This window comes from Oncorhynchus keta, chromosome 22, assembly GCF_023373465.1.
Source record: "Oncorhynchus keta strain PuntledgeMale-10-30-2019 chromosome 22, Oket_V2, whole genome shotgun sequence".
Classification (NCBI taxonomy): domain Eukaryota; kingdom Metazoa; phylum Chordata; class Actinopteri; order Salmoniformes; family Salmonidae; genus Oncorhynchus; species Oncorhynchus keta.
This window is the reverse complement of record NC_068442.1, coordinates 44,510,514-44,534,650: the sequence shown is the minus strand read 5'-3', so window position 1 is coordinate 44,534,650 and position 24,137 is coordinate 44,510,514. Positions and strand designations below refer to the sequence as shown.

The 24,137-nt window shown below is 41.5% G+C and overlaps 1 protein-coding gene and 1 long non-coding RNA gene across 4 annotated transcripts; one reads left to right on the top strand and one right to left on the bottom strand.

The window, feature by feature from the left end:
- The first annotated feature begins 4,778 nt into the window (after positions 1-4,778).
- Positions 4,779-23,167, top strand: mindy4 (MINDY lysine 48 deubiquitinase 4). 3 transcript variants are annotated; one of them, XM_035799149.2, is made up of 18 exons: positions 4,779-4,931; positions 5,445-5,564; positions 5,658-5,881; positions 5,972-6,245; positions 6,510-6,772; positions 6,882-6,937; positions 7,053-7,165; positions 7,293-7,409; positions 9,820-9,908; positions 10,248-10,349; positions 10,631-10,694; positions 11,211-11,276; positions 11,435-11,502; positions 11,601-11,664; positions 17,905-18,066; positions 18,462-18,639; positions 18,901-18,985; positions 20,180-23,167. In XM_035799149.2, exons 2-18 carry the CDS (start codon positions 5,469-5,471, stop codon positions 20,226-20,228), a joined length of 2,070 nt encoding a protein of 689 aa, XP_035655042.1. In that variant the 5' UTR covers positions 4,779-4,931; positions 5,445-5,468; the 3' UTR covers positions 20,229-23,167. The 3 variants fall into 3 exon arrangements, with proteins under 3 accessions (XP_035655042.1, XP_035655041.1, XP_035655040.1); XM_035799148.2 differs by having other exon boundaries at positions 4,837-5,095; positions 18,907-18,985; XM_035799147.2 differs by having other exon boundaries at positions 4,838-5,095.
- On the bottom strand, positions 7,853-9,541 carry LOC127910665 (uncharacterized). Its single transcript, XR_008075704.1, has 3 exons — positions 9,418-9,541; positions 7,942-8,035; positions 7,853-7,894 (listed from the first exon to the last, which is right to left on the bottom strand). It is a non-coding gene; the product is annotated as an uncharacterized LOC127910665 (long non-coding RNA).
- Positions 23,168-24,137: the final 970 nt, after the last annotated feature.

The following is a 24,137-nucleotide window of genomic DNA, read 5'->3' as shown; positions in this document are numbered from 1 at the left end:
GTCTCTTTGTAACTGTTCTATCATCTTTATAAAACATTAGCTCCTGTAACTTAAATGTATGGAGGGGTGTATTTTATTACAATGTAAGACAGTTCGACAGACAGTTGACAATAGACTATTTTCAGCTGCACCTTTTTCATGGTATCTTTAATTAACATGGATCAACGGTAGGTGTATGTAATATACAGGTAACAGCAAAAACAAGGAAACACCCATTTAAAGTGTCTTAATAAGGCATTGGGCCACCACGAGGCCCCAGAACAGTGTCCATGCACCTTGGCATGGATTCCAACAGAGTTCCAGTGTTTGGAACTCTGTTGGAGGGATACGACACCATTCTTCCATGAGAAATTCCATCATTTGGTGTTTTGTTGATGGTGATGGAAAACGCTGTCTCAGGCGCTGCTCCAGAATCTCCCGTAAGTGTTCATATGTGTTGATATCTGGTGACTGAGACAGCCATGGCGTATGGTTTACATTGTTTTCATGCTCATCAAGCCATTCAGTGACCACTCATGTCCTGTGGATGGGCATTGTCATCCTTTGAGGGCATAGCCATGGTAGCATTTTTATACATGACCGTAAGCATGATGGGCTGTTAATTGCTGCTCAATTAAGTCAGGAACCACACCTGTGTGGAAGCACATGCTTTCAACATACTTTGTATCCCTCATTTACTCAAGTGATGCCTTTATCTTGGCAGTTACCTGTATACGTATATTCCTTGATATAATACAATTTAACCGATGTCAAAATACACTGAGTGTACAAAGCATTAGGAACACCTGCTCTTTTCATGAGATTGACCAGGTGAATCCAGGTGAACGCAATGATCCATTATTGAGGTCACAATTTAAATCCACTTCAATCAGTGTAGATTAAGGGGAGGAGTCAGGTTGAAAATGGAATGTTAGGGCAAGACAAAATATTTATGTGCCTTAGAATGGGGTATGATAGTAGGTGCCAGGCGAACCTGTTTGGTTGTGTCAAGAACTGCAATGCTTCTGGGTTTTTGACACTCAACAGTTTCCTGTGTGTATCAAGAATGGGCCACCACTCAAAGGACATCCAGCCAACTTAACATAACTTTGGGAAGCATTGGAGTCAACATGGGCCAGCATCCCTGTGGTATGCTTTCAACACCTTGTAGAGACCATGCCCGACGAATTGACGCTGTTCTGAGGGCAAAAGGGATTGCAACTAATGAAGGTGTTCCTAACATTTTGCACACTCAGTGTATATTAAAACCTATATGTTCATCAGCAACAACTTTTAAATTATTTTCTTTATCACAAAAAAATCGTAAAACAGGAAAACAGTGTTATATGAACAGTACCTATTGCAGGGTGTTGTGTGTGGATGCAAAACACACATAGCTAAGAGAAAAGTATCAAAAAAACTGCTTTTTTAAACCATAATCATACCGTAGATGAATAAAATGTACCGCTTTTACAAAATGATGGTGAAGCTAAGAATACAAGAGCACGATAGACGTCCCTCGTTCCATCCCTCCTTCAGACGTTCCATCCCTCCTTCAGATGTTCCATCCTCCTTCAAACGTTCCATCCCTCCTTCAGACATTCCATCCCTCCTTCAGATGTTCCATCCCTCCTTCAGACGTTCCATCCCTCCTTCAAACGTTCCATCCCTCCTTCAGATGTTCCATCCCTCCTTCAGACGTTCCATCCCTCCTTCAGACGTTCCATCCCTCCTTCAAACGTTCCATCCCTCCTTCAGATGTTCCATCCCTCCTTCAGACGTTCCATCCCTCCTTCAGATGTTCCATCCCTCCTTCAGACATTCCATCCCTCCTTCAGACGTTCCATCCCTCCTTCAGATGTTCCATCCCTCCTTCAAACGTTCCATCCCTCCTTCAGACGTTCCATCCCTCCTTCAGACGTTCCATCCCTCCTTCAACCGTTCCATCCCTCCTTCAGATGTTCCATCCCTCCTTCAGATGTTCCATCCCTCCTTCAGACGTTCCATCCCTCCTTCAGACATTCCATCCCTCCTTCAGACGTTCCATCCCTCCTTCAGACGTTCCATCCCTCCTTCAACCGTTCCATCCCTCCTTCAGATGTTCCATCCCTCCTTCAGATGTTCCATCCCTCCTTCAGACGTTCCATCCCTCCTTCAGACATTCCATCCCTCCTTCAGATGTTCCATCCCTCCTTCAGACGTTCCATCCCTCCTTCAGACATTCCATCCCTCCTTCAGATGTTCCATCCCTCCTTCAGACGTTCCATCCCTCCTTCAGACATTCCATCCCTCCTTCAGACGTTCCTGTGGAAGTCTCCATCTGGCTGTGGTTGTCCATTAAGCATAATGCCACAGAACAGACCTTTGCAGCATTTAACTAGCATCGCTCCCAACACCAAGGTTTCAAGCACTGCGTTCCAGAAGGCAAACGTGTACAGGGTCTTGTTGCAGTACTGGCCATCTGAACGGGTTGGGTCGTAGTTGGGTTGGTATATAGAGAAGATCCACACATTTCCTGCAGACAGTTTTGACAAATAGGTCATAAAGAAAACAATACCATGTTTCAATTACATTTATATTGACAATATACAGACCTGTAGAATGTGACTAGGCCACACCTTCTGTGTAGTATTATACTTTGTCATTGTTTGTTTTGTTTGTATAGTGCATATTTCCCCCTTCATTGTAAGCAATCAGATTGCTCACCTGATCTGTGACACACACAGTGGTGGAAAAAGTACCCAGTTGTCACACGAGTAAAAGTAAAGAAACATTAATAGAATATGACTCAAGTAAAAGTGAAAGTCAGCCAGTAAAATACTACTTGAGTAAAAGTCTAAAAGTATTTGGTTTTAAATATAATTAAGTATCAAAAGTATTAATCATTTTAAATTCCATATATTAAGCAAACCAGAAAACAATACAATGTTTCAATGACATTTATATGAACAATGTACACCTCCTCCTCCATGCTACACGGTTGTCATGCCCTGACCTTAGAGATCCTTTTTATGTCTCTATTTTGGTTTGGTCAGGGCGTGAGTTGGGGTGGGCATTCTATGTTTTGTGTTCTATGTTTTCTATTTCTGTGTGTTTGGCCGGGTGTGGTTCTCAATCAGAGGCAGCTGTCTATCGTTGTCTCTGATTGAGAACCATACTTAGGTAACCTTTTCCCACCTGTGTTTTGTGGGTAGTTGTTTTCTGTTTTGTGTCTTTCTGCACCTGACAGGACTGTTTCGGTTTTCGTTAACTATTTTTGTTAGTTCAGTTCTAATAAAAAGCATGAACATGTACCACGCTGCACCTTGGTCCTCTCCTTCCAACAGCCGTTACAACGGTGTGAAGTAATAACGATGGATTAGGGGCTTGATGGCACACAGTGTGAAATCTGTGAATATATTGTAATGTTTTAAAATGATATGTATTGCCTATATTTTGCTGGACCCTAGGAAGAGTAGCTGCTGCTTTGGCATCTCACCAAGACATGGCGGTTGGAACCAAACATCTCCAATTTGGACTCATCAGACCAAAGGACAGATTTCCACTAGTGTAATGTTCATTGCCGTGTTTCTTGGCCCAAGCAAGTCTCTTTTTCTTATTGGTGTCCTTTAGTAGTGGTTTCTTTGCAGCAATTTGACTGTAAAGGCCTGATTCACGCAGTCTCCTCTGAACATTGGCTGTTGAGATGTGTCTGTGAAGCATTTATTTGGGCTGCAATTTGATTTTGCAACTGCACTTGAAGATACTTTCAAAGTTCTTAATTTTCTGTATTCACTGACCATGTAATGATGGACTAATTTGTCTTGGTTTATTTGAGCTGTTATTGCCATAATATGGACTTGGTCTTTTACCAAATAGTGCTATCTTCTGTATACCAACCCTACCTTGTCACAAAACATCTGATTGGCTCATTAAGAAGGAAATAAATTCCACAAATTCACTTTTAACAAGGCACACCTGTTAATTGAAATGCATTCCAGGTGACGACCTTATGAAGTTGGTTGAGAGAATGCTACTTTGAAGAATCTCAAATGTAAAATATATTTTAACACTTTTGTTTGGTTACTACATAATTCCATATGTGTTTAATAGTTTTGATGTTTTCATTATTATTCAACAATTTAGAAAATTCGTTTTTTTTAAATGGAAAAAAAATTGAATGAGTAGGTGTCAACTTTTGACTAGTACTGTACCTGAAGAATTGGATCAAGCGGTTGGTGCACAATGACTGACCTGCATGGTAAATTGAGTGCTGAAGCCACTCCATCCATTCTATTGTTTTTTGATGAAGCATCTCTCCCATCTCACATGTATTTGGGTTATATGAGATTCCCTGTGAGAGCCTTCATGCCCAAACCTATGCAGTGTGATAAATGTAAATGATCATGTGTCAAGTGTAGACAGTAGAAGTATTATATGCCAGCTAAGCCTAAATGCTGCAATTGTGGTGGTGAACATGCACCCTAATTTCTGAAGTGTCCTGTTAAGGTGAAGGAGACGGAGGTGGCAAGAATAAGGGCTGTCCAGCATGTCTCCTATCCGGAGGCTTTGAGAAGAGTGTAAGGAAGGAGTGAAGTTGAAGTAAGACACAAGATGGTTCCTTGTCAACAGAGGGATCCTGACATGTTGCACGAAGGTGGACGTATTACTTTGGTTATCAACTGCACAGCGCAAACAGAGAGGACATTTTAGAAAATAGGTGGCATTGTGAGTGTGGCTGAGCGTTTTTTGGGACTCAGGGACTTCTGCAGAGGCATTACAAGGAATACTGTCGATGAATGAACCGCCTCCTGTTACAGTAGGTGGCGGCAATACACCAATAGGTATAGTCTGCCATAAAACATTGAAGAAGAAGAAGAAGAAGAAGCGGAAGCAGGAGGCATGACGCACGACGAAGCCTCTCTTGGCCCAGCAACATGCATGCACTGTAACCATAGAAACAGACCATACTGGTAATTATTATCGTTGTTCTATACTGTGCTGAATGTAGCCTGTCGCTAGCTGGTTAGGTAGCTAGCATTTTTTTGTGGGGAATTTGTCGTTGATGCCACAAGTTATGGTTGTACGAGTAGAAGAAGTTGCTGCATCGCTTGTGCGGGAATTTCTCAGTCGGAAGGTAGGTGGAGAGCTGTTCACATTTGTAATTGGAATCAAATTAAAACGCTATCTTTCAGCTGGCTAGACTGGCTGAGTAACGTTACTAACGTAAAGCTACAGTTGAAAGCACCACCTTTCAATCTGTGATGGTAAAGATGTTCTTTCAGACAGAGAACATTAACACAGATATTTGACATTAACGTAGCATTATTAGTAACAACTTGAAGTCAGTTCAGCGTATTGATATAATCTTGGATGTTTTAACTTTACGTTAGCTATACCTTACAGGTAGCAAACGTTACATTTCGCTAGCTAGTCTGATTGTGTTACAGGCTAAGTCAATGTTGGTTTACCTGCACACACTACAGGGACTCAAGAGAACGATTGCCTGCATGGATGAAGAGCATCCCCGTACAGATGCCAGCATCAACAATAGATCCGATCTGCGACAAATTCTTCATTTGGAAGGCCTATATAAAAACAACAAGGTAGAAGAGGCAGATGAGTTTGAATGCATTGAAAGTAAAGTGCCCCAGCTTTCATTTATTAACACACAGCTGCTTGTTATGTTTTCGTGATAGGCCCAAGACTGTCCCCTGAAATCAATGTTGGAAATCATTGTAAGACATCACATTGAAGGACATAAAGAGGACAGGCCAGGCTTCAACAGTGATGTCATCCAGACCGTATCAACTACACAGAAGTTGGTGACAAAGTCTCCAATATTGACACCAACAGTGTATGACCACAGCAGGGCAGAAGAGAACACTACTGGATTTATTTTCAACAAAACTGACATGTCAAGGTTTTCATCATAATCATCTAAATATGATTCATGTCAGGTTATTTTCAAAAGGATTGTTTTGATGTGTATTGTGAATTATTTCTGTTCCAGGTCACTTTCAGAGGTTGTCTGTCCACCTCATGGTACATTATCATCATTTGAAGTGTCAGATACTCCCCAGAGAAGTTTCTGGAGCCATAGCCTTTCCTCAGAGGGCCAGCAGGACCGACAGCCTGTACCCTCCTTCCTAGACAATGACAGCGCCGCTAAAAGGGAGTCCTTTTCAGACAAAAACACGGTCGTCATCACAGAGAGTACTCATAAGAACAAAACAAGTCGCCTCAGACGAGGCATGATGGCAGGTCCCATAGCTAGTTCCCCCCAGGTACAGTTTGACTCAATGAAACTGGTGTCGTATTCATTCGTACACACTGTGGTAAAACACTTCTCAATGTAATTATTATTAGTTTTTTTTGGACAAGCTCAGATCCCTGTTTGGTGCGGAATGAATACGACTGTATTGTTATGAGAGATGTTATATTCATAGTCATGGATACAAGATCTTCACGAAGCTGACTCTTGTGGTACATACAAATGAACAGCTCGCTTTGTTCCCTTATTTGGTGATGTGAATTGTGTTCTCTCTAAGGAATCGAATAGAAAACGTCAGACTCGACGGTTGGGAGGCCCTAATCTTCTTCTGGCAAATAATGAAAACCACAAAAACATCAGCGATGGGCCTCTGTTGACGACTGTCCAGTCACAGAGAATGGTTAAAGGGTTGACAGAGCTCTCCACTGCTGACCCCATGAGAGAAAGCCAACAGCCGCGGCGCAGCACACTGGGAAAAGGATTTGATGAAGATGGCTATGGGTTTGAGAGAGTAGGAAAAGACAAGCACAAGACCAGCAGGTAAGTAGATTTGAGTTTCCTTCAACCATTTTACTGACTAGGGAATTTCTGATTTCTTACTGTAACCTATTTAATATATATTTATTTTATTGATGTATATTTTTTTTAGAACAAAAGCAATGACCAATCAAAATGTTGATCTGCACATGTCGGAGATGATTTTGGGTAATTATTACATTTTATCAAGCTGAATGCAACATTCACTCAATGTCTATAATTGCTATCATTATGACACCTCTTTTGCAGTATTGGATGACATGGACCATGTACTTTGTTGCAGATGACATTGATGATGATGAGGAGTTGCGTGAGCTCTCCAGAGTGTCCTGCCACTCCTCCAGTTTGCCTCCAACCACTTCTGATAGTCAACCCATGGACCAGCATACTGCCATTGTACGTTTTTAGATGTGTCAAACTCTCTCCAAGGAGGGCCGACACCATGATTACTGAAACGCAGATATTTTGCCTGGTTTTAGTTAAAATGCTGTGATGTACTGTGATGTCTGTGTGTTTTTACCAGGCCCTGAAAGAGCTCATCCTTGGCTCCAGCACCAGTTGTTTCAGTGCTGAGTGGAGGAGTCAGAGTTTCACTTTCTCCGATGCACCTGATCTGAGATATGGGCTTGTTCAGAAGAAGGTATGACCAATACACCTGATCTGAGATATGGGCTTGTTCAGAAGAAGGTATGACCAATACACCTGATCTGAGATATGGGCTTGTTCAGAAGAAGGTATGACCAATACACCTGATCTGAGATATGGGCTTGTTCAGAAGAAGGTATGACCAATACACCTGATCTGAGATATGGGCTTGTTCAGAAGAAGGTATGACCAATACACCTGATCTGAGATATGGGCTTGTTCAGAAGAAGGTATGACCAATACACCTGATCTGAGATATGGGCTTGTTCAGAAGAAGGTATGACCAATACACCTGATCTGAGATATGGGCTTGTTCAGAAGAAGGTATGACCAATACACCTGATCTGAGATATGGGCTTGTTCAGAAGAAGGTAGGACCAGTACACCTGATCTGAGATATGGGCTTGTTCAGAACAAGGTATGACCAATACACCTGATCTGAGATATGGGCTTGTTCAGAAGAAGGTATGACCAATACACCTGATCTGAGATATGGGATTGTTCAGAACAAGGTATGACCAATACACCTGATCTGAGATATGGGCTTGTTCAGAAGAAGGTATGACCAATACACCTGATCTGAGATATGGGCTTGTTCAGAAGAAGGTATGACCAATACACCTGATCTGAGAGATGGGCTTGTTCAGAAGAAGGTATGACCAATACACCTGATCTGAGATATGGGCTTGTTCAGAATACACCTGATCTGAGATATGGGCTTGTTCAGAAGAAGGTAGGACCAATACACCTGATCTGAGATATGGGCTTGTTCAGAAGAAGGTATGACCAATACACCTGATCTGAGATATGGGCTTGTTCAGAACAAGGTATGACCAATACACCTGATCTGAGATATGGGCTTGTTCAGAACAAGAAGATCTGAGATATGGGCTTGTTCCAGAAGAAGGTAGGACCAATACCCTGATCTGAGATATGGGCTTGTTCAGAACAAGGTATGACCAATACACCTGATCTGAGATATGGGCTTGTTCAGAACAAGGTATGACCAATACACCTGATCTGAGATATGGGCTTGTTCAGAAGAAGGTAGGACCAGTACACCTGATCTGAGATATGGGCTTGTTCAGAAGAAGGTAGGACCAATACACCTGATCTGAGATATGGGCTTGTTCAGAAGAAGGTAGGACCAATACACCTGATCTGAGATATGGGCTTGTTCAGAACAAGGTATGACCAATACACCTGATCTGAGATATGGGCTTGTTCAGAAGAAGGTAGGACCAGTACACCTGATCTGAGATATGGGCTTGTTCAGAAGAAGGTAGGACCAGTACACCTGATCTGAGATATGGGCTTGTTCAGAAGAAGGTAGGACCAATACACCTGATCTGAGATATGGGCTTGTTCAGAAGAAGGTAGGACCAGTACACCTGATCTGAGATATGGGCTTGTTCAGAAGAAGGTATGACCAATACACCTGATCTGAGATATGGGCTTGTTCAGAAGAAGGTAATGACCAATACACCTGATCTGAGATATGGGCTTGTTCAGAAGAAGGTAGGACCAATACACCTGATCTGAGATATGGGCTTGTTCAGAACAAGGTATGACCAATACACCTGATCTGAGATATGGGCTTGTTCAGAACAAGGTATGACCAATACACCTGATCTGAGATATGGGCTTGTTCAGAACAAGGTATGACCAATACACCTGATCTGAGATATGGGCTTGTTCAGAACAAGGTATGACCAATACACCTGATCTGAGATATGGGCTTGTTCAGAACAAGGTATGACCAATACACCTGATCTGAGATATGGGCTTGTTCAGAACAAGGTATGACCAATACACCTGATCTGAGATATGGGCTTGTTCAGAACAAGGTATGACCAATACACCTGATCTGAGATATGGGCTTGTTCAGAACAAGGTATGACCAATACACCTGATCTGAGATATGGGCTTGTTCAGAAGAAGATATGGCCAATACACCTGATCTGAGATATGGGCTTGTTCAGAAGAAGGTATGACCCATACACCTGATCTGAGATATGGGCTTGTTCAGAAGAAGGTATGACCAATACACCTGATCTGAGATATGGGCTTGTTCAGAAGAAGGTATGACCAATACACCTGATCTGAGATATGGGCTTGTTCAGAAGAAGGTAGGATTGGATCACCTTTGAAATGCTGTTGTTGTACCAGTCCGCAGAGACTAAAACATCAATCACACAGGATCTGAGTCCTAAATGGCCCATAGGGCCCTGGTCAAAAGTAGTGCACTATGTAGGGAATAGGGTGCCAATTTGGGATGCATTTAGGCTCTAGAGCTCCATCCCTTGGAACAAATCATTATAATCATGATAATATTGGTTATCTTGGTTGTTATGTTCAGGTGTATGGTCATGTAATTTAGCAATGTCACTGTATTGACTTCCCAGGGTGGTCCTTGTGGAGTTCTGGCTTCAGTCCAGGCTTGTATTCTGCAGAAACTTCTGTTTGAGGGGGCCGGCAGCGACTCAGGGCACCAGTAAGCACAGCATTCATTCATGTTTCTCTGTCAGATTGCCCACATGTACTAGGTTGTGTCCCAAATTGCATCCTATTCCATATTTAGTGCACTACTTTAGACCAGGGCCCACATGGCTCTGGTCAAATGTAGTGCACTATAGCAAGAATAGGGTGCCATTTGTGACGCAGTCTTTATTATGAGAAATTAAATGTTCTTCACAAACCATTCACATCAATGAGTGCTTTCTTGATTTACATCAGTGAGTATTAAGTAATGGAACGTCTGTAAGTTCCAGTGTTTAATTCCGTCTTGACTTCAGATGACTTCCATTGACTTAACATGACATTTTGTCACCAGGAAATTAAGACCCTCTGGTGCTGTGAGAACAAAGTGCCTCACTTTAGCCACTGCTGAGATCCTGTGGAGGGCTGGGGAGGGGAAAAAAGCCACCATTGCCATGTAAGTTATAAACTCTCTCTGTTCCTTGTTGGGATCTAGCCAGCAGAATCAAAACTACTTTGTAGAGAATGTCAACATGAAAATACAGGGTCGTATTCACTAGGCAGAAAACGGACTGAAACAAGGAGGGACTACCCAAACTTGTCCAATAAGAAACCCTTGTTTTCCGTTGCAAAATGTTTTGGTACGGTGTGCACAAATTAATACTACCCATTGTTTTAAAAGATGTAAGCCAAGGTTATCCTTTTATAAACCTTTCTGTTACCAATGTTGTCTTGCAGAACATCAGGAAGAAATAATTTCACCCCTACAGGACACCATAGATCTGAAGGAGTACTAGAAAAGGTACAGTAATGTTAGGGATAGTCTCTACCCTCGTCATCTATTTTTTGCCCTTATTTTAGCAACGACCTGGGGAATAGTTACAGGGGAGAGGAGGGGGGATGAATGAGCCAATTGGAATCTGGGGATGATTAGGTGGCCATCATGGTATGAGGGCCAGATTGGGAATTTAGCCAGGACACCAGGATTAAAACCCCTACTCTGCAATGGGATCTTTAGTGACCACAGAAAGTCACCAGGGGGGGTCGGGGGGGTCAGACAGCAGCTGGTCACCCATCCAGGGACCGACCAGGACCAACCCTGCTTAGCTTCAGCCATCTACTATACAGTATGTAGACAGTGTTTTTCTAGGAGAAATTCTAACATTTTAAAACATTTACTTTAATCCAATGACATTATTATTGTTCCCAGATATCTATATAATGTGACCATCATTTATGAACTAGGTTTGAGGATGAGGTTCTTGATATCTTTGATGCAATTTGGACAAACGTCTTTCCTAAAACTCTTTTGTTGTAGATGACATGTATTGATGTTGACAATCTAAAGGACCTTCAGTTGCTTGTGGAACAGCATATTCAACAGGTGAGATTACTCTATATGTATTATGTGGTCAATATCCTTATGTGCCCATGTCAAATGCCAAAGCATGCACTCTTGTCTACTTTGAGGGTTTCGGTTAGATATTTCTGTTCGATTCTTTTTCTCACACTTGACTAAACTGGTGATTTCTTTCTTTGTAGTTTGAGTCGGGAGCCTTAGGGTGTATATTGCTCACCATCTCTGCTATTCTCTCCAGATCTATTGACCGGTACGATGGTAGTGTACATTCAACACATATGAACAGACAGAAAATGCATGCATGCCATATAAAGTAGCTGTTGTGATCCTGCTCCCCCTTTTCCTCAGGGTTAGAAAGGATATGGATGTCCCCAACACCACACTCATCGGAGCCCATGGCTACTGCACACAGGTGGGTGTATGTGTCAAATGGCACCTTATCTCCTGTATAGTGCACTATGTAGGGAATAGGGTATTATTTGGGCCCCTGAGTGGCACAGCGGTCTAAGGCACTGCATCTCAGTGCTAGAGGCGTCACTACGGACACCCTGGTTCAAATCCAGGCTGTATCACAACCGGCCGTGATTGGGAATCCCACAGGGTGGTGCACAATTGGCCCAGCGTCGTCCGAGTTATGCCAGTGTAGGCTGTCATTGTAAATAAGAATTTGTTCTTAATTGACTTGCCTACTTAAATAAATGTTATGTTTAAAAAAACAAAAATGGGATGCACTAGGTAGGCCACCAAAAACATAGCACTGTGCCAAGTAGAAATCAATATGTTTTCTCCAATTCTTTTGAAAGACACTCTTCAAATTCACCAATGGCTCTTTTGGATTAATCTTGGACATTGTGGTTTTGCTCATGGGGAATAAAATTAGTAATGGAGAAAAAAAATGATATAATTTTTTCTTGATTTAATATCAATACTGTTAATATCAATACCAACATCAACACTTTTATCTCAAATGTGTTTTCTCATGGCTCTCAGCAGACATATAAACTCAGCAAAAAAAGAAACGTCCCTTTTTCAGGACAGTCTTTCAAAGATAATTCATAAAAATCCAAATAACACAGTTTTAACACTGTTTCCCATGCTTGTTCAATGAACCATGACCAATTAATGAACATGCACCTGTGGAATGGTCGTTAGGACACTAACAGCTTACAGACGGTAGGCAATTAAGGTCACAGTTATGAAAACTTAGGACACTAAAGAGGCCTTTCTACTGACTCTGAAAAACACCAAAAGAAAGATTCCCAGGGTTCTTGCTCATCTGCGTGAATGTGCCTTATGCATGCTGCAAGGAGGCATGAGGACTGCAGATGTGGCCAGGGCAATAAATTGCAATTGTGAGACGCCTAAGACAACACTACAGGGAGACAGAACGGACAACTGATCGTCCTCGCAGTGGCAGACCATGTGTAACAACACCTGCACAGGATCGGTACATCCGAACATCAATCCTGCGGGACAGGTACAGGATGGCAACAACAACTGCCCGAGTTACACCAGGAACGCACAATCCCTCCATCAGTGCTCAGACTGTCTGCGTTAGGCTGAGAGAAGCTGGACTGAAGGCTTGTAGGCCTGTTGTAAGGTAAGTCCTCACTAGACATCACCGGCAACCATGTCGCCTATGGACACAAACCCAACGTTGCTGGACCAGATAGGACTGGCAAAAAGTGCTCTTCACTGACGAGTCGTGGTTTTGTCTCACCAGGGGTGATGGTCGGATACACGTTTATCATCGAAGGAATGAGCGTTACACCGAGGCCTGTACTCTGGAGCGGGATCGATTTGGAGGTGGAGGGTCCGTCATGGACATCATCGGACTGAGCTTGTTGTCATTGCAGGTAATCTCAACGCTGTGCGTTACAGGGAAGACATCCTCCTCCCTAATGTTGTTCATCCTGACATGACCCTCCAGCATGACAATGCCACCAGCCATACTGCTCGTTCTGTGCGTGATTTCCTGCAAGACAGGTAGGCTCATCCTGACATGACCCTCCAGCATGACAATGCCACCAGCCATGCTGCTCGTTCTGTGCGTGATTTCCAGTGAAGAGCCTGGATCTCAATCCCATTGAGCACGTCTGGGACCTGTTGGAACGGAGGGTGAGGTCTAGGGACATTGCCCCCAGAAATATCCGGGAACTTGCAGGTGCCTTGGTGGAAGAGTGGGGTAAAATCTCACAGCAAATCTGGAGCAGTCCATGAGGAGGAGATGCACTGCAGAACTTAATGCAGCCGGTGGCCACACCAGATACTGACTGTTACTGTTACTTTTGATTTTGACCCCCCCTTTGTTCAGGGACACATTATTCCACTTCTGTTAGTCACATGTCTGTGGAACTTGTTCAGTTTATGTCTCAGTTGTTGAATCTTGTTATGTTCATACAAATATTTAGAAGAAAAGAAACGCACAGCTATTTAGGCGAGGTGCTGGCTAGCGGAGTATAAAACTTGAAAAAAAAAAAAAAATATTAGCCAAGCTGTCTTCATCAGGGTATAATGACAAATATTTACACATGTTAAGTTTGCTGCAAATAAAAGCAGTTGACATTGAGTGGACGTTTATATAGTGAGCAATATGTTAGGAACATCAAATCGCATTAAAATGGCAACATCGAATCGCAATACATATAGAATGGCATTACATATTGTATTGGCACCTACAGTCTAATTTGGAAGTTTACATACACCTTAGCCAAATACATTTTAACTCAGTTTTTCACAATTACTAACATTTAATCCAAGTAAAAATACCCTGTCTTAGGTCAGTTAGGATCATCACTTTATTTTAAGAATGTGAAATGTCAGAATAATAGTAGAGAGAATGATTTATTTCAGCTTTTATTTCTTTCATCACATTCCCAGTGGTACAGACATTTACATACACTCAATTAGTATTTGGTAGCATTGCCTTTAAATTGTTTAACTTGGGTCAAACGTTTCGGGTAGCCTTCCACAAACTTCCCACAATAAGTTGGGTGAATTTTGGCCCATTCCTCCTGACAGAGCTGGTGTAACCGAGTCAGGTTTGTAGGCTTCCTTGCTCGCACAAGCTTTTTCAGTTCTGCCCACAAATGTTCTATAGGATTGAAGTCAGGGCTTGTGATGGCCACTCCAATACCTTGACTTTGTTGTCCTTAAGCCATTGTCCATTTGGAAGACCCATTTGCGACCAAGCTTTAACTTCCCGACTATTGTCTTGAGATGTTGCTTCAATATATCCACATAATTGTCTTACCTCATGTACCTCACTCATGTACCTCATGATGCCATCTATTTTGTGAAGTGCACCAGTCCCTCCGGCAGCAAAGCACCCCCACAACATGATGCTGCCACCCCTGTGCTTCACGGTTGGGATGGTGTTCTTCAGCTTGCAAGGCATCCCCCTTTTTCCTATAAACATAATGATGGTCATTATGGCCAAACAGTTCTATTTTTGTTTCATCAAACCAGAGGACATTTCTCCAAAAAGTACAATCTTTGTCCCCATGTGCAGTTGCAAACCGTAGTCTGGCTTTTTTATGGCGGTTTTGGAGCAGTGGCTTCTTCCTTGCTGGGCGGCCTTTCAGGTTATGTCGATATAGGACTCGTTTTACTTTTGTACCTGTTTTCTCCAGCATCTTCACAAGGTTGTTTGCTGTTGTTCTGGGATTGATTTGCACTTATTGCACCAAAGTACATTATCTCTAGGAGACAGAGCGCGTCCCCTTCCTGAGCGATATGACGGCTGCGTGGTTCCATGGTGTTTATACTTGTGTACTATTGTTTGTACAGATGAACATGGTACCTTCAGGCATTTGGAAATTGCTCCCAAGGATGAACCAGACTTGTGGAGGTCTACAATTTTTTTCTGACGTCTTGGCTGATTTCTTTTGATTTTCCGATGATGTTCAGCAAAGAGGCACTGAGTGTGAAGGTAGGCCTTGAAATGCATCCACAGGTACACCTCCAGTTGACTCTAATTATGTTAGTTAGCCTATCAGAAGCTTCTAAATCCATGACATAATTTTCTGGATTTTTACAAGCTGTTTAAAGGCACAGTCAACTTAGTGTATGTAAACTTCTGACCCACTGTTATTGTGATACAGTGAATTAAGTGAAATAATCTGTCTGTAAACAATTGTTGGAAAAATGACTTGTCATGCACAAAGTAGGTGTCCTAACCGACTTGCCAAAACTATAGTTTGTTAACAAGAAATTTGTGGAGTGGTTGAAAAACGACTTTTAATGACGTATGTGTATGTAAACTTCGACTTCAACTGTAAATATTGGGATATTATTGTATCGTGAGGCCACTGACAATCCCCAGCCCTAAATAATGTACAGTGCATTCAGAAAGTATTCAGACCCCTTGACTTTTTCTCCATTTTGTTACTTTACAGGCTTATTCTAAAATGGATGAAATGTTTTAATCCATCCAATCTACACACAATACCCCATAATGACAAAGCATAAACAGGTTTTTAGAAGTGTATTACAAATAACAAAAATATATTACATTTACAGAAGTATTCAGACCCTTTACTCAGTACTTTGTTAAAGCACATTTGGCAGCGATTACAGCCACCAACATGAATCATCTTATGGAATGTGCCAGGTTTCCTCCAGATGTGACACTTGGCATTCAGGCCAAAGAGTTCAATCTTGGTTTCATCAGACCAGAGAATCTTGTTTCTCATGGTCTGAGTCTTTTCGTTGCCTTTTGGCAGACTCCAAGCGGGCTGTCATGTGCCTTTTACTGAGGAGTGGCTTCCATCTGGCCACTCTACCATAAAGGCCTGATTGGTGGAGTGCTGCAGAAATGGTTATCCTTCTGGAAGGTTCTCTCATCTCATCAGAGGAACTCTGGAGCTCTGTAAGTGTGGCCATCGGGTTCTTGGTCACCTCCCTGACCAAGGCCCTTCTCCCCGGATTGCTCACTTTGGCCAGGTGGCCAGCTCTAGGAAGAGTCTTGGTGGATTCAAACTTCTTCTATTTAAGAATGATGGAGCCAACTGTGTTCTTGGGGACCTTCAATGCTTCAGAAATGTTTTAGTAACCTTCCCCAGATCTGTGCCTCAAAACAAACCTGTCTCGGAGCTCTCTAGACAATTCCTTCGACCTCATGGCTTGGTCTTTGCTGTGACATGGAAACAGCATGCACCTGAGCTCAATTTCGAATCTCATAGCAAAAGGGTCTAAATACTTGTGTAAATAAGGTATTTCTATTTTTATTTTTTATAAATGAACAAACATTTCTAAAAACCTGTTTTCTCTTTGTCATTATGGGGTATTGTGTGTAGATTGATGAGGAAAATGTTTAATTTAATCAATTTTAGAATAAGGCTGTAACCTAAGAAAATGTGGGGTCTGAAGGTTTTCCCGAATGCACTGTAAACTAAATGACCAAAAGTATGTGGACACCTAATCGTCCAACATGTCATTCCAAAATCCTGGGTATTAATATGGAGTTGGTCCCCCCTTTGCTGCTGTAACAGCCTCCACTCTCCTGGGAAGGCTTTCCACTAGATGTTGGAACATTGCTGCAGAGACTTGCTTCCATTCAGCCACGAGCATTAATGAGGTCTGGCACTGATGTTGGGCGATTAGGCTTGTCTTGCAGTCGGCATTCCAATTCACCCCAAAGGTGTTCGATTGGTCTGGAAAAATGTGACTGGCCTGCACAGATCCCTGACCTCAGCCCCAATCTCAACAAACCATTTCTGTATGGATCTCGCTTTGTACACGGTGGCATTCTCATGTTGAAACAGGAAAGGGCCTTCCCCAAACTGTTGCCACAAAGTTGGAAGCACAGAATTGTCTTGAATGTCATTGTATGCTGTAGAAATAAGATTTCCCTTCACTGGAACCAAGGGGCGTAGCCCGAACCATGAAAAACAGCCCCAGACCATTATTTCTCTTCCACCAAACTTTACAGTTGGCACTATGCATTCAGGCACGTAGCATTCTCCTGGCATCCGCCAAATCGTGATTCATCACTCCAGAGAACGCTTTTCCACTGCTTCAGAGTCCAATGGCGGCAAACTTTACGCAATTCCAGGCAACTCTTTGCATTGAGTATGGTGATCTTAGGCTTGTGTGCTGCTGCTCGGTTATGGAAACCCAATTCATGAAGCTCCTGACGAGCAGTTATTGTGCTGATTTTGCTACCAGAGGCAGTTTGGAACTCGGTAGTGAGTGTTGCATCCAAGGACAGACAATTTTTACGAGCTTCAGCACTCAGCGGTACCGTTCTGTGAGCTTGTCTGGACTACCACTTTTCGGTTGAGCCGTTGTTGCTCCTAGACATTCACATTTTACAATAACAGCACTTACAGTTGACCAGGGCAGCTCTAATTTTACGAACTGACTTGTTGGAAAGGTAGCATCCTATGACGGTGCCATGTTGAAAATCACTGAGCTCTTTTAGTAAGGCCATTCTACTGCCATTGTTTGCATATGGAGATTGCATGGCTGTGTAATGTATTTTATACACCTGTCAGTAATGTGTGTGGCTGAACTAGCCGAATCCACTAATTTGAAGGGGTGTTCACATACTGCTGGGTATATAGTGTATTATGTTATACTGTATGTTTACTGTATGAATTTAAACATTAATCCACCCTGACATTTATTTTGGTTTATTATTATTCCTTAGGAGCTTGTCAATTTATTGCTGTGTGGACAGGCTGTGTCCAATGTCTTCAACAACAATATGGAGCTGGATTCAGGCAATGGAAACCTGACCCTTCTCAAGGGAATAAGATGTCGCAGTGACATTGGACTGCTGTCCTTATTTGAACATTATAATATATGCAAGGTAAAAACACATGGTTACATGACACATCACATGTGTCCCAAATGGAACCCCATTCCCTATATAGTGCACTACTTTTGATTGTAACCCTATGGGTCATGGTTAAAGGTAGAGCACTATAAAGGGAATAGGGAGGGTTCTTTTTGGGATGCAGACATCTGTTAAAATAGCCCAAAAATATTACAGATTGTGCCTTTTTAATCAATCTTTCTGCACTATTTTAGAACCGGAAGTAACTAGTTAGCTAGTAACATGTGCAGCATAGAGAAACACTAACCAACAATTCATATTTTAGTCAACTCTTTTTGACTCAATCGATGTCTACACTCAACCAAGACGCTCTATTTCCAGATACCTTTTGTTTCTAATGATCATGTATGGTTTGATACATTTTGAAGGTTGGCTCCAACCTGAAGACTCCCAAGTTCCCTATCTGGGTGGTGTGCAGTGAGAGCCATTTCAGCGTGCTCTTTGGTGTGCAGGAGCTGCTGAGTGACCAGTGTGTGATCGGGGAGTTTGACCTGTACTACTACGACGGCCTAGCCAATCAGCAGGAGGAAATCTGCCTAACTGTCTGTACGTATGGATCACCGATGATGATGATCTGGGTTGGTTTGATCTGCTAGAGAACTCAACACAGATACATCCCTTTCCTATGTACTGTAGCTATTTGGGTAACTCTGTTATTGATGTGAAATGATCAGGCTCTATTCATTCATCTCACGTATCACTCGTATGTATTTCACTTGAAAAATGAATGACTTACAGCGCTAATCATAAGTTAATATCAAGTTAATGTTCCTCATGAAGAGTTTGTGTTCTTGTATTTATGTCCAGTTGTAGGTACCTCAGGAATATCTGCTGGCTGCCAAGGTGTGGACACTGATCTCATTCCTCCTCTTGAACACTGTATACGGACCAAGTGAGTCAGTTCATTTTTCTTGTTCAAACATGCATTAAAACCCCCTAGAGTCTATCGATGCACCGGTGCTTAAATATAAGTAACATAATAAAATCATTCCCATCAAAATCCATCAGTTTATGCTAGTGACTTGTCTGAAGGTAACCAGTACTGGATTAAAAAGATGAATGGAAGTATGGAGCTTAGTTTTGTGCCTACTCCCAAAAAAGTATATATATCCTAGATATAGGACAGACACTTATTTTTGGATTGTCATTTTTGCAGTTTATGAATGTGTTATTCAATGCGTTTCTGTGGGCTATAGTAGTAAAGGCCAAATTCAATATGTTTTCAAATGTTTTTATTTATCTTTTTTTTATATATACCTAAAGGGGTCCAACATAGCTAAATCATCCATGATATGACCATCTTAAAACCATATGTTTGCTTGAACCACTTCGCTTGATTGATTGTAATTGCACTAGGATTACATTTTTATGTACTTTTATGTCAAATGTCCTTGGGTATCTTGAAATGCACCTGACAAATAAAACTGTGTTATCATTGTAGGATTTATACTGAGTATACCAAACATTAGGAACACCTTCCTAATATTGAGTTGCACCCCATGTTGACTCCAATGCTTCCCATAGTTGTCACGTTGGCTAGATGTCCTTTGGGTGGTGGACTGTTCTTGATACACACGGGAAACTGTTGAGCGTGAAAAACCCAGCAGCGCTGCAGTTCTTGACACAAACCGGTGCGCCTGACACCTACTACCATACCCCTTTCAAAGGCACTTTAAGTCTTATGTCCTGCCCATTCACCTTCTGAATGGCACATATACACAATCCATGTCTCAATTGTCTCAAGGCTTAAAAATCCTTCTTTAACCCGTCTCCTCCCCTTCATCTACATGGATTGAAGTGGATTTAACAAGTGACATCAGTAATGGATCACAGCTTTCACTTGGATTCATTTCATGGAAAGAGCAGGTGTTCATAATGTTTTGTGCACTCTGTGTATAATGCTGCCTATTTATATTGCAAGTGATACTTTGAACAACATTTGTAGTACAATGTTTTTATGGTACCGTATGTACATTTTAGTCATTTAGCAGACAGTCTTATCCAGAGCGACTTAAAATGATATCAACATTTGCATGCATTTACCATAGTCCACTCTTTGACTGTTTATTGTGTTTTGTTTTCCTAGATGGAAAGATGCCATTGTCAATTGGAATGACACCGAGCCCATACTTTGACTGGCTAGTGGATAGAAGGTGATGACTGTAGATGAGACTGGGCCTACTCCATGGCTGAACACACAAAATATACTGCTTTCTTATTGCAAAATATGCCATTTAGCAAACACTTTTATCCAAAGTGATTTATAGGCATGCATGCATTACAGATTAAATAGATTTACTTACAGTAGCTGTGCATGGGTAAAATCCCCCCCCAAAAAAAGCCATATTACAACCTACTGTGTGTGTTGTGATAATTGCATTGTTTGCTCTAGAACCTGTTAGTTCATATGCCTTGCCACTGATATATAGGCCTAAGGCCGAGACAGTAAGAAGACATAGTGGCAGAATAAATTCAACCACACCTTTGTTTAGTCACAAAACCAGAGAGAAACCTCTGTCTGGTGAAGTCCACAAATCATATTGCTTGTATCAAACAGTTATATGACCTACAACATGGTCAAGCAAGTTAATGTTTCTGACTTTTTACTAAACAACTATTGATTTAGAGCCACAGAGAGTTAACATAAGGAGCTGCCTCCACTATTCCAGGCACCATTTATACTTCAACATTTCAACATCATCAAGTCAAATCCCCTATGCTTGGTCTAATACAGTGACAACTAAAAGATACCAAAAAAACGATTTGGTCCTATCAATGTAAGCTAAATGTGATGTGGCTGTCCATGGTTCTGCTTTCTCTCTCTGTGTGTTCGTGCATCCGTGCAAGTAGAATTAACATGTTGACTCACCCTACTTGTAGAGAAACGCCAATGCCATCATCTCCTTTCATGTCGATGAAATGGTCTATGACTCTGTCATTCATTACACGCTTTTAGTTTTTGCTGTTCTAGGCTACCTGGCTAAAATGCTTGCTAGCTAGCTTAACTTGCTTTCATGGGCAACAATGCGCCAGGCCAGCTAGTTTAACATTAGTCTACTATGTCTAGCTACATATTGAACTTCCATCCTCTCAGGCCAGGGGCACAATGTATGAATTAATGTTTGGATCATTATCACCATTATAATCATTGGCCAGTACGGAGAATTAAAGCGGCATTGTGTAAATTTTTGGGCGTCCCAACCAAATTCACATAGAAATGGGAGTTATAGATCTATCATTCTCATTCAAATCAAGTCTTAAGAAGTGGTAGATCTGTTCTATTGCGCACATTTTTTATTCTTCCCGGTCTTAAGTTTGGTTTTTGTGTCTCTTTCGGTTTTGTACACCAGCTTCAAATATCTGAAAATGTTTTTGGTTATGGAAAATATATTTCACTGCGGTTTAGATAGTACAATGATTCTCTACACTATTCTTGCTTGTTTTGTCACATATACAGAAATTAGGTGAACTATTAGACTTTTAACAACCAGGAAATGGCAGAGTGATTTCTGCATAGTGCATCTTTAAATAAAACCACAAATCCAAATCTCCATCCATGGCTAATTTAGGAAAGGGACCAATTTAGCTAACTAGCTAGCTAGCCACCGGAGGACAACAACATAACGAGATGCAACAATTCTGTTTTTTTTTCTGGCAATTCAATATTAGGAAGGTATTGTGAAAGTTGCACTATGCAGAAATCACTCCGCCATTTCCTGTTTGATGAAATTCTAATAGTTACTCTAATTTTAATCTACGTGACAAAATAAGATGGTACAGTGTAGAGAATCATTGTACTGTCTAAACCACTGTGAAATATATTTTCCATAACCCCAAATATTTTATTTTCAGGTGTTTTGAAGCTGGTGTTACATATTGGCACTTTACTGTTTTGGACAGTCAGTGTATTTGTATTGTATAAAACAGGGTTCTCCAACTCTGTTCCTGGAGAGCTTCAATCCTGTTGATTTTTGTTCCAACCCGGTTCCTGGAGAGCTTCCATCCTGTCGATTTTCTCCAACCCTAATCTAGCACACCTGAATCAGGTTAGAGCGAAATGGGGTCGCTCTCCAGGAACAGGGTTGGAGGCCCATTGTATAAAATATATTATTTGTATAAATATTATTGTATTTCATCAACAACCACATGTGTTGACACGATCATGGAGGCCATTTTGTACATGTCATTTACATTTGAATCATTTAGCAGATGCTCTTATCCAGAGTGATTTACAGGATCAAGTAGGATTAAGTGCCTTGCTCAAGGTCACATTGACAGGTTTTTCACCTAGTCCGCTCGGGGATTTGAACCAGCGACTTTTCGGTTACTGGCACTTAACCACTAGGCTAGTCGCTGTCCCCAGGTAGCCTAATTGTTTTTGAATGCCTGAAGATGTTCTTATAAGTGGTGCAGGAAATGTTGATTCATACGTCTTAAAACAAGTCTTTACCTCTTCATTTTTTTACATGGACATGCCCAATATAAAGAGGAGTGCCTTGGATTTGTTGTAGCCTATGACATGCAGCTTTCATGACCATCAGTCTTAAAGGTAGAGTCAGCGGTTATTTCTGCAACAGCTAAGAGCATCTTGCATCTCGCTCATCACAATATCATCTGTGCGGCTTGTGGCAATGTCATTTAGCTCACTCTACCTTTTAATGTATGACAATATCCATAAGGTATTATTATATTTCAAACATTATTCTATTACATGCCGTATATACTACATATCTTACCATTTGATGTTATTTGTGAAATGGACGTGTGTATTTTAAAACTATAAAACATTTTTGACTGTAGATGTTTTATTTGAATGGTCAGAGTTGTAAAATAATTAGTTTTATTAATTTAAAAGTTGTGGATCACCTGTATCTTGCCTTTTGTCTTCGGTGAATGACTGCACTTGGACACATGCAATGCCTTGATTGTCCTCTTGCTGCCACTGTTGAGTTGTATATGGTTCCTGAATGTTGTCAACATTGCTCACTCTTGGTTTCCATGACAGAAGAGAAGATATATGAAATGTTCATGTTTGCCAAATCAAAATCTAATAAAATTGTATTGGTTGCATGCACATATTTAGCAGATGTTATTGCGGGTATAGAAAAATGCTTGTGTTCCTAGCTCCAACAATGCAGTAATAATCTAACAATATACAACAATACACACATCTAAAAATAAAAGAATGGAATTAAGAAATATTAGGATGAGCAATTTTGGAGTGTGTGTGTGCGCGTGGGATGTATAGACATGAATGTTTTTATGACGTTTTTTTCCCACCAGCATATTCATTCAAGTGTTTTTTTACGTGAAGTAAATGTCAAGTCAGGAGATTGTGTAACACCTGTAGTGCATCGACACTGCCTTCGGAAAGTATTCAAACCCCTTCCTTTTTTACACATTTTGTTACGTTACAACCTTATTCTAAAATTGATTAAATAAAGAATGTTGCTCATCAATCTACACACAATACAAATGGAAAAAGTTTGGAACTACCAAGACTCTTCCTGGAGCTGTCCAGCCAGCCAAACTGAGCAATCAGGGGAGAAGGGCCTTGGTCAGGGAGGTGACCAATAACCTGTTGGTGACTCTGACAGAGCTCCAGAGTTCCTCTGTGGAGATGGGAGAACCTTCAACCATCTCTGCACACTCCACCAATCAGGCCTTTATGGTAGAGTGGTCAGGCCGAAGCCACTCCTCAGTAAAAGGCACATGACAGCCCGGTTGGAGTTGGCCACAAGGCAACTGAAAGACTCAGACCATGAAAAATAAGATTCTCTGGTCTGATGAAACCAAGATTGAACTCCTTGGCCTGAATGCCAACTGTCACATCTGGAGGAAACCTGGCACCATCCCTATTGTGAAGCATGGTGGCATCATGCTGTTGGGAAGTTTTTCAGCAGCAGGGACTTGGAGTCAGGATTGAGGGAATGATGAACAGAGCTTGAGGATCTGCAGAGAAGAATGGGAGAAACTCCCCCAAGCTTGTAGCATCTTACAGAAGAAGACTCAAGGCTGTAATCGCTGCCAAAGGTGCTTCAACA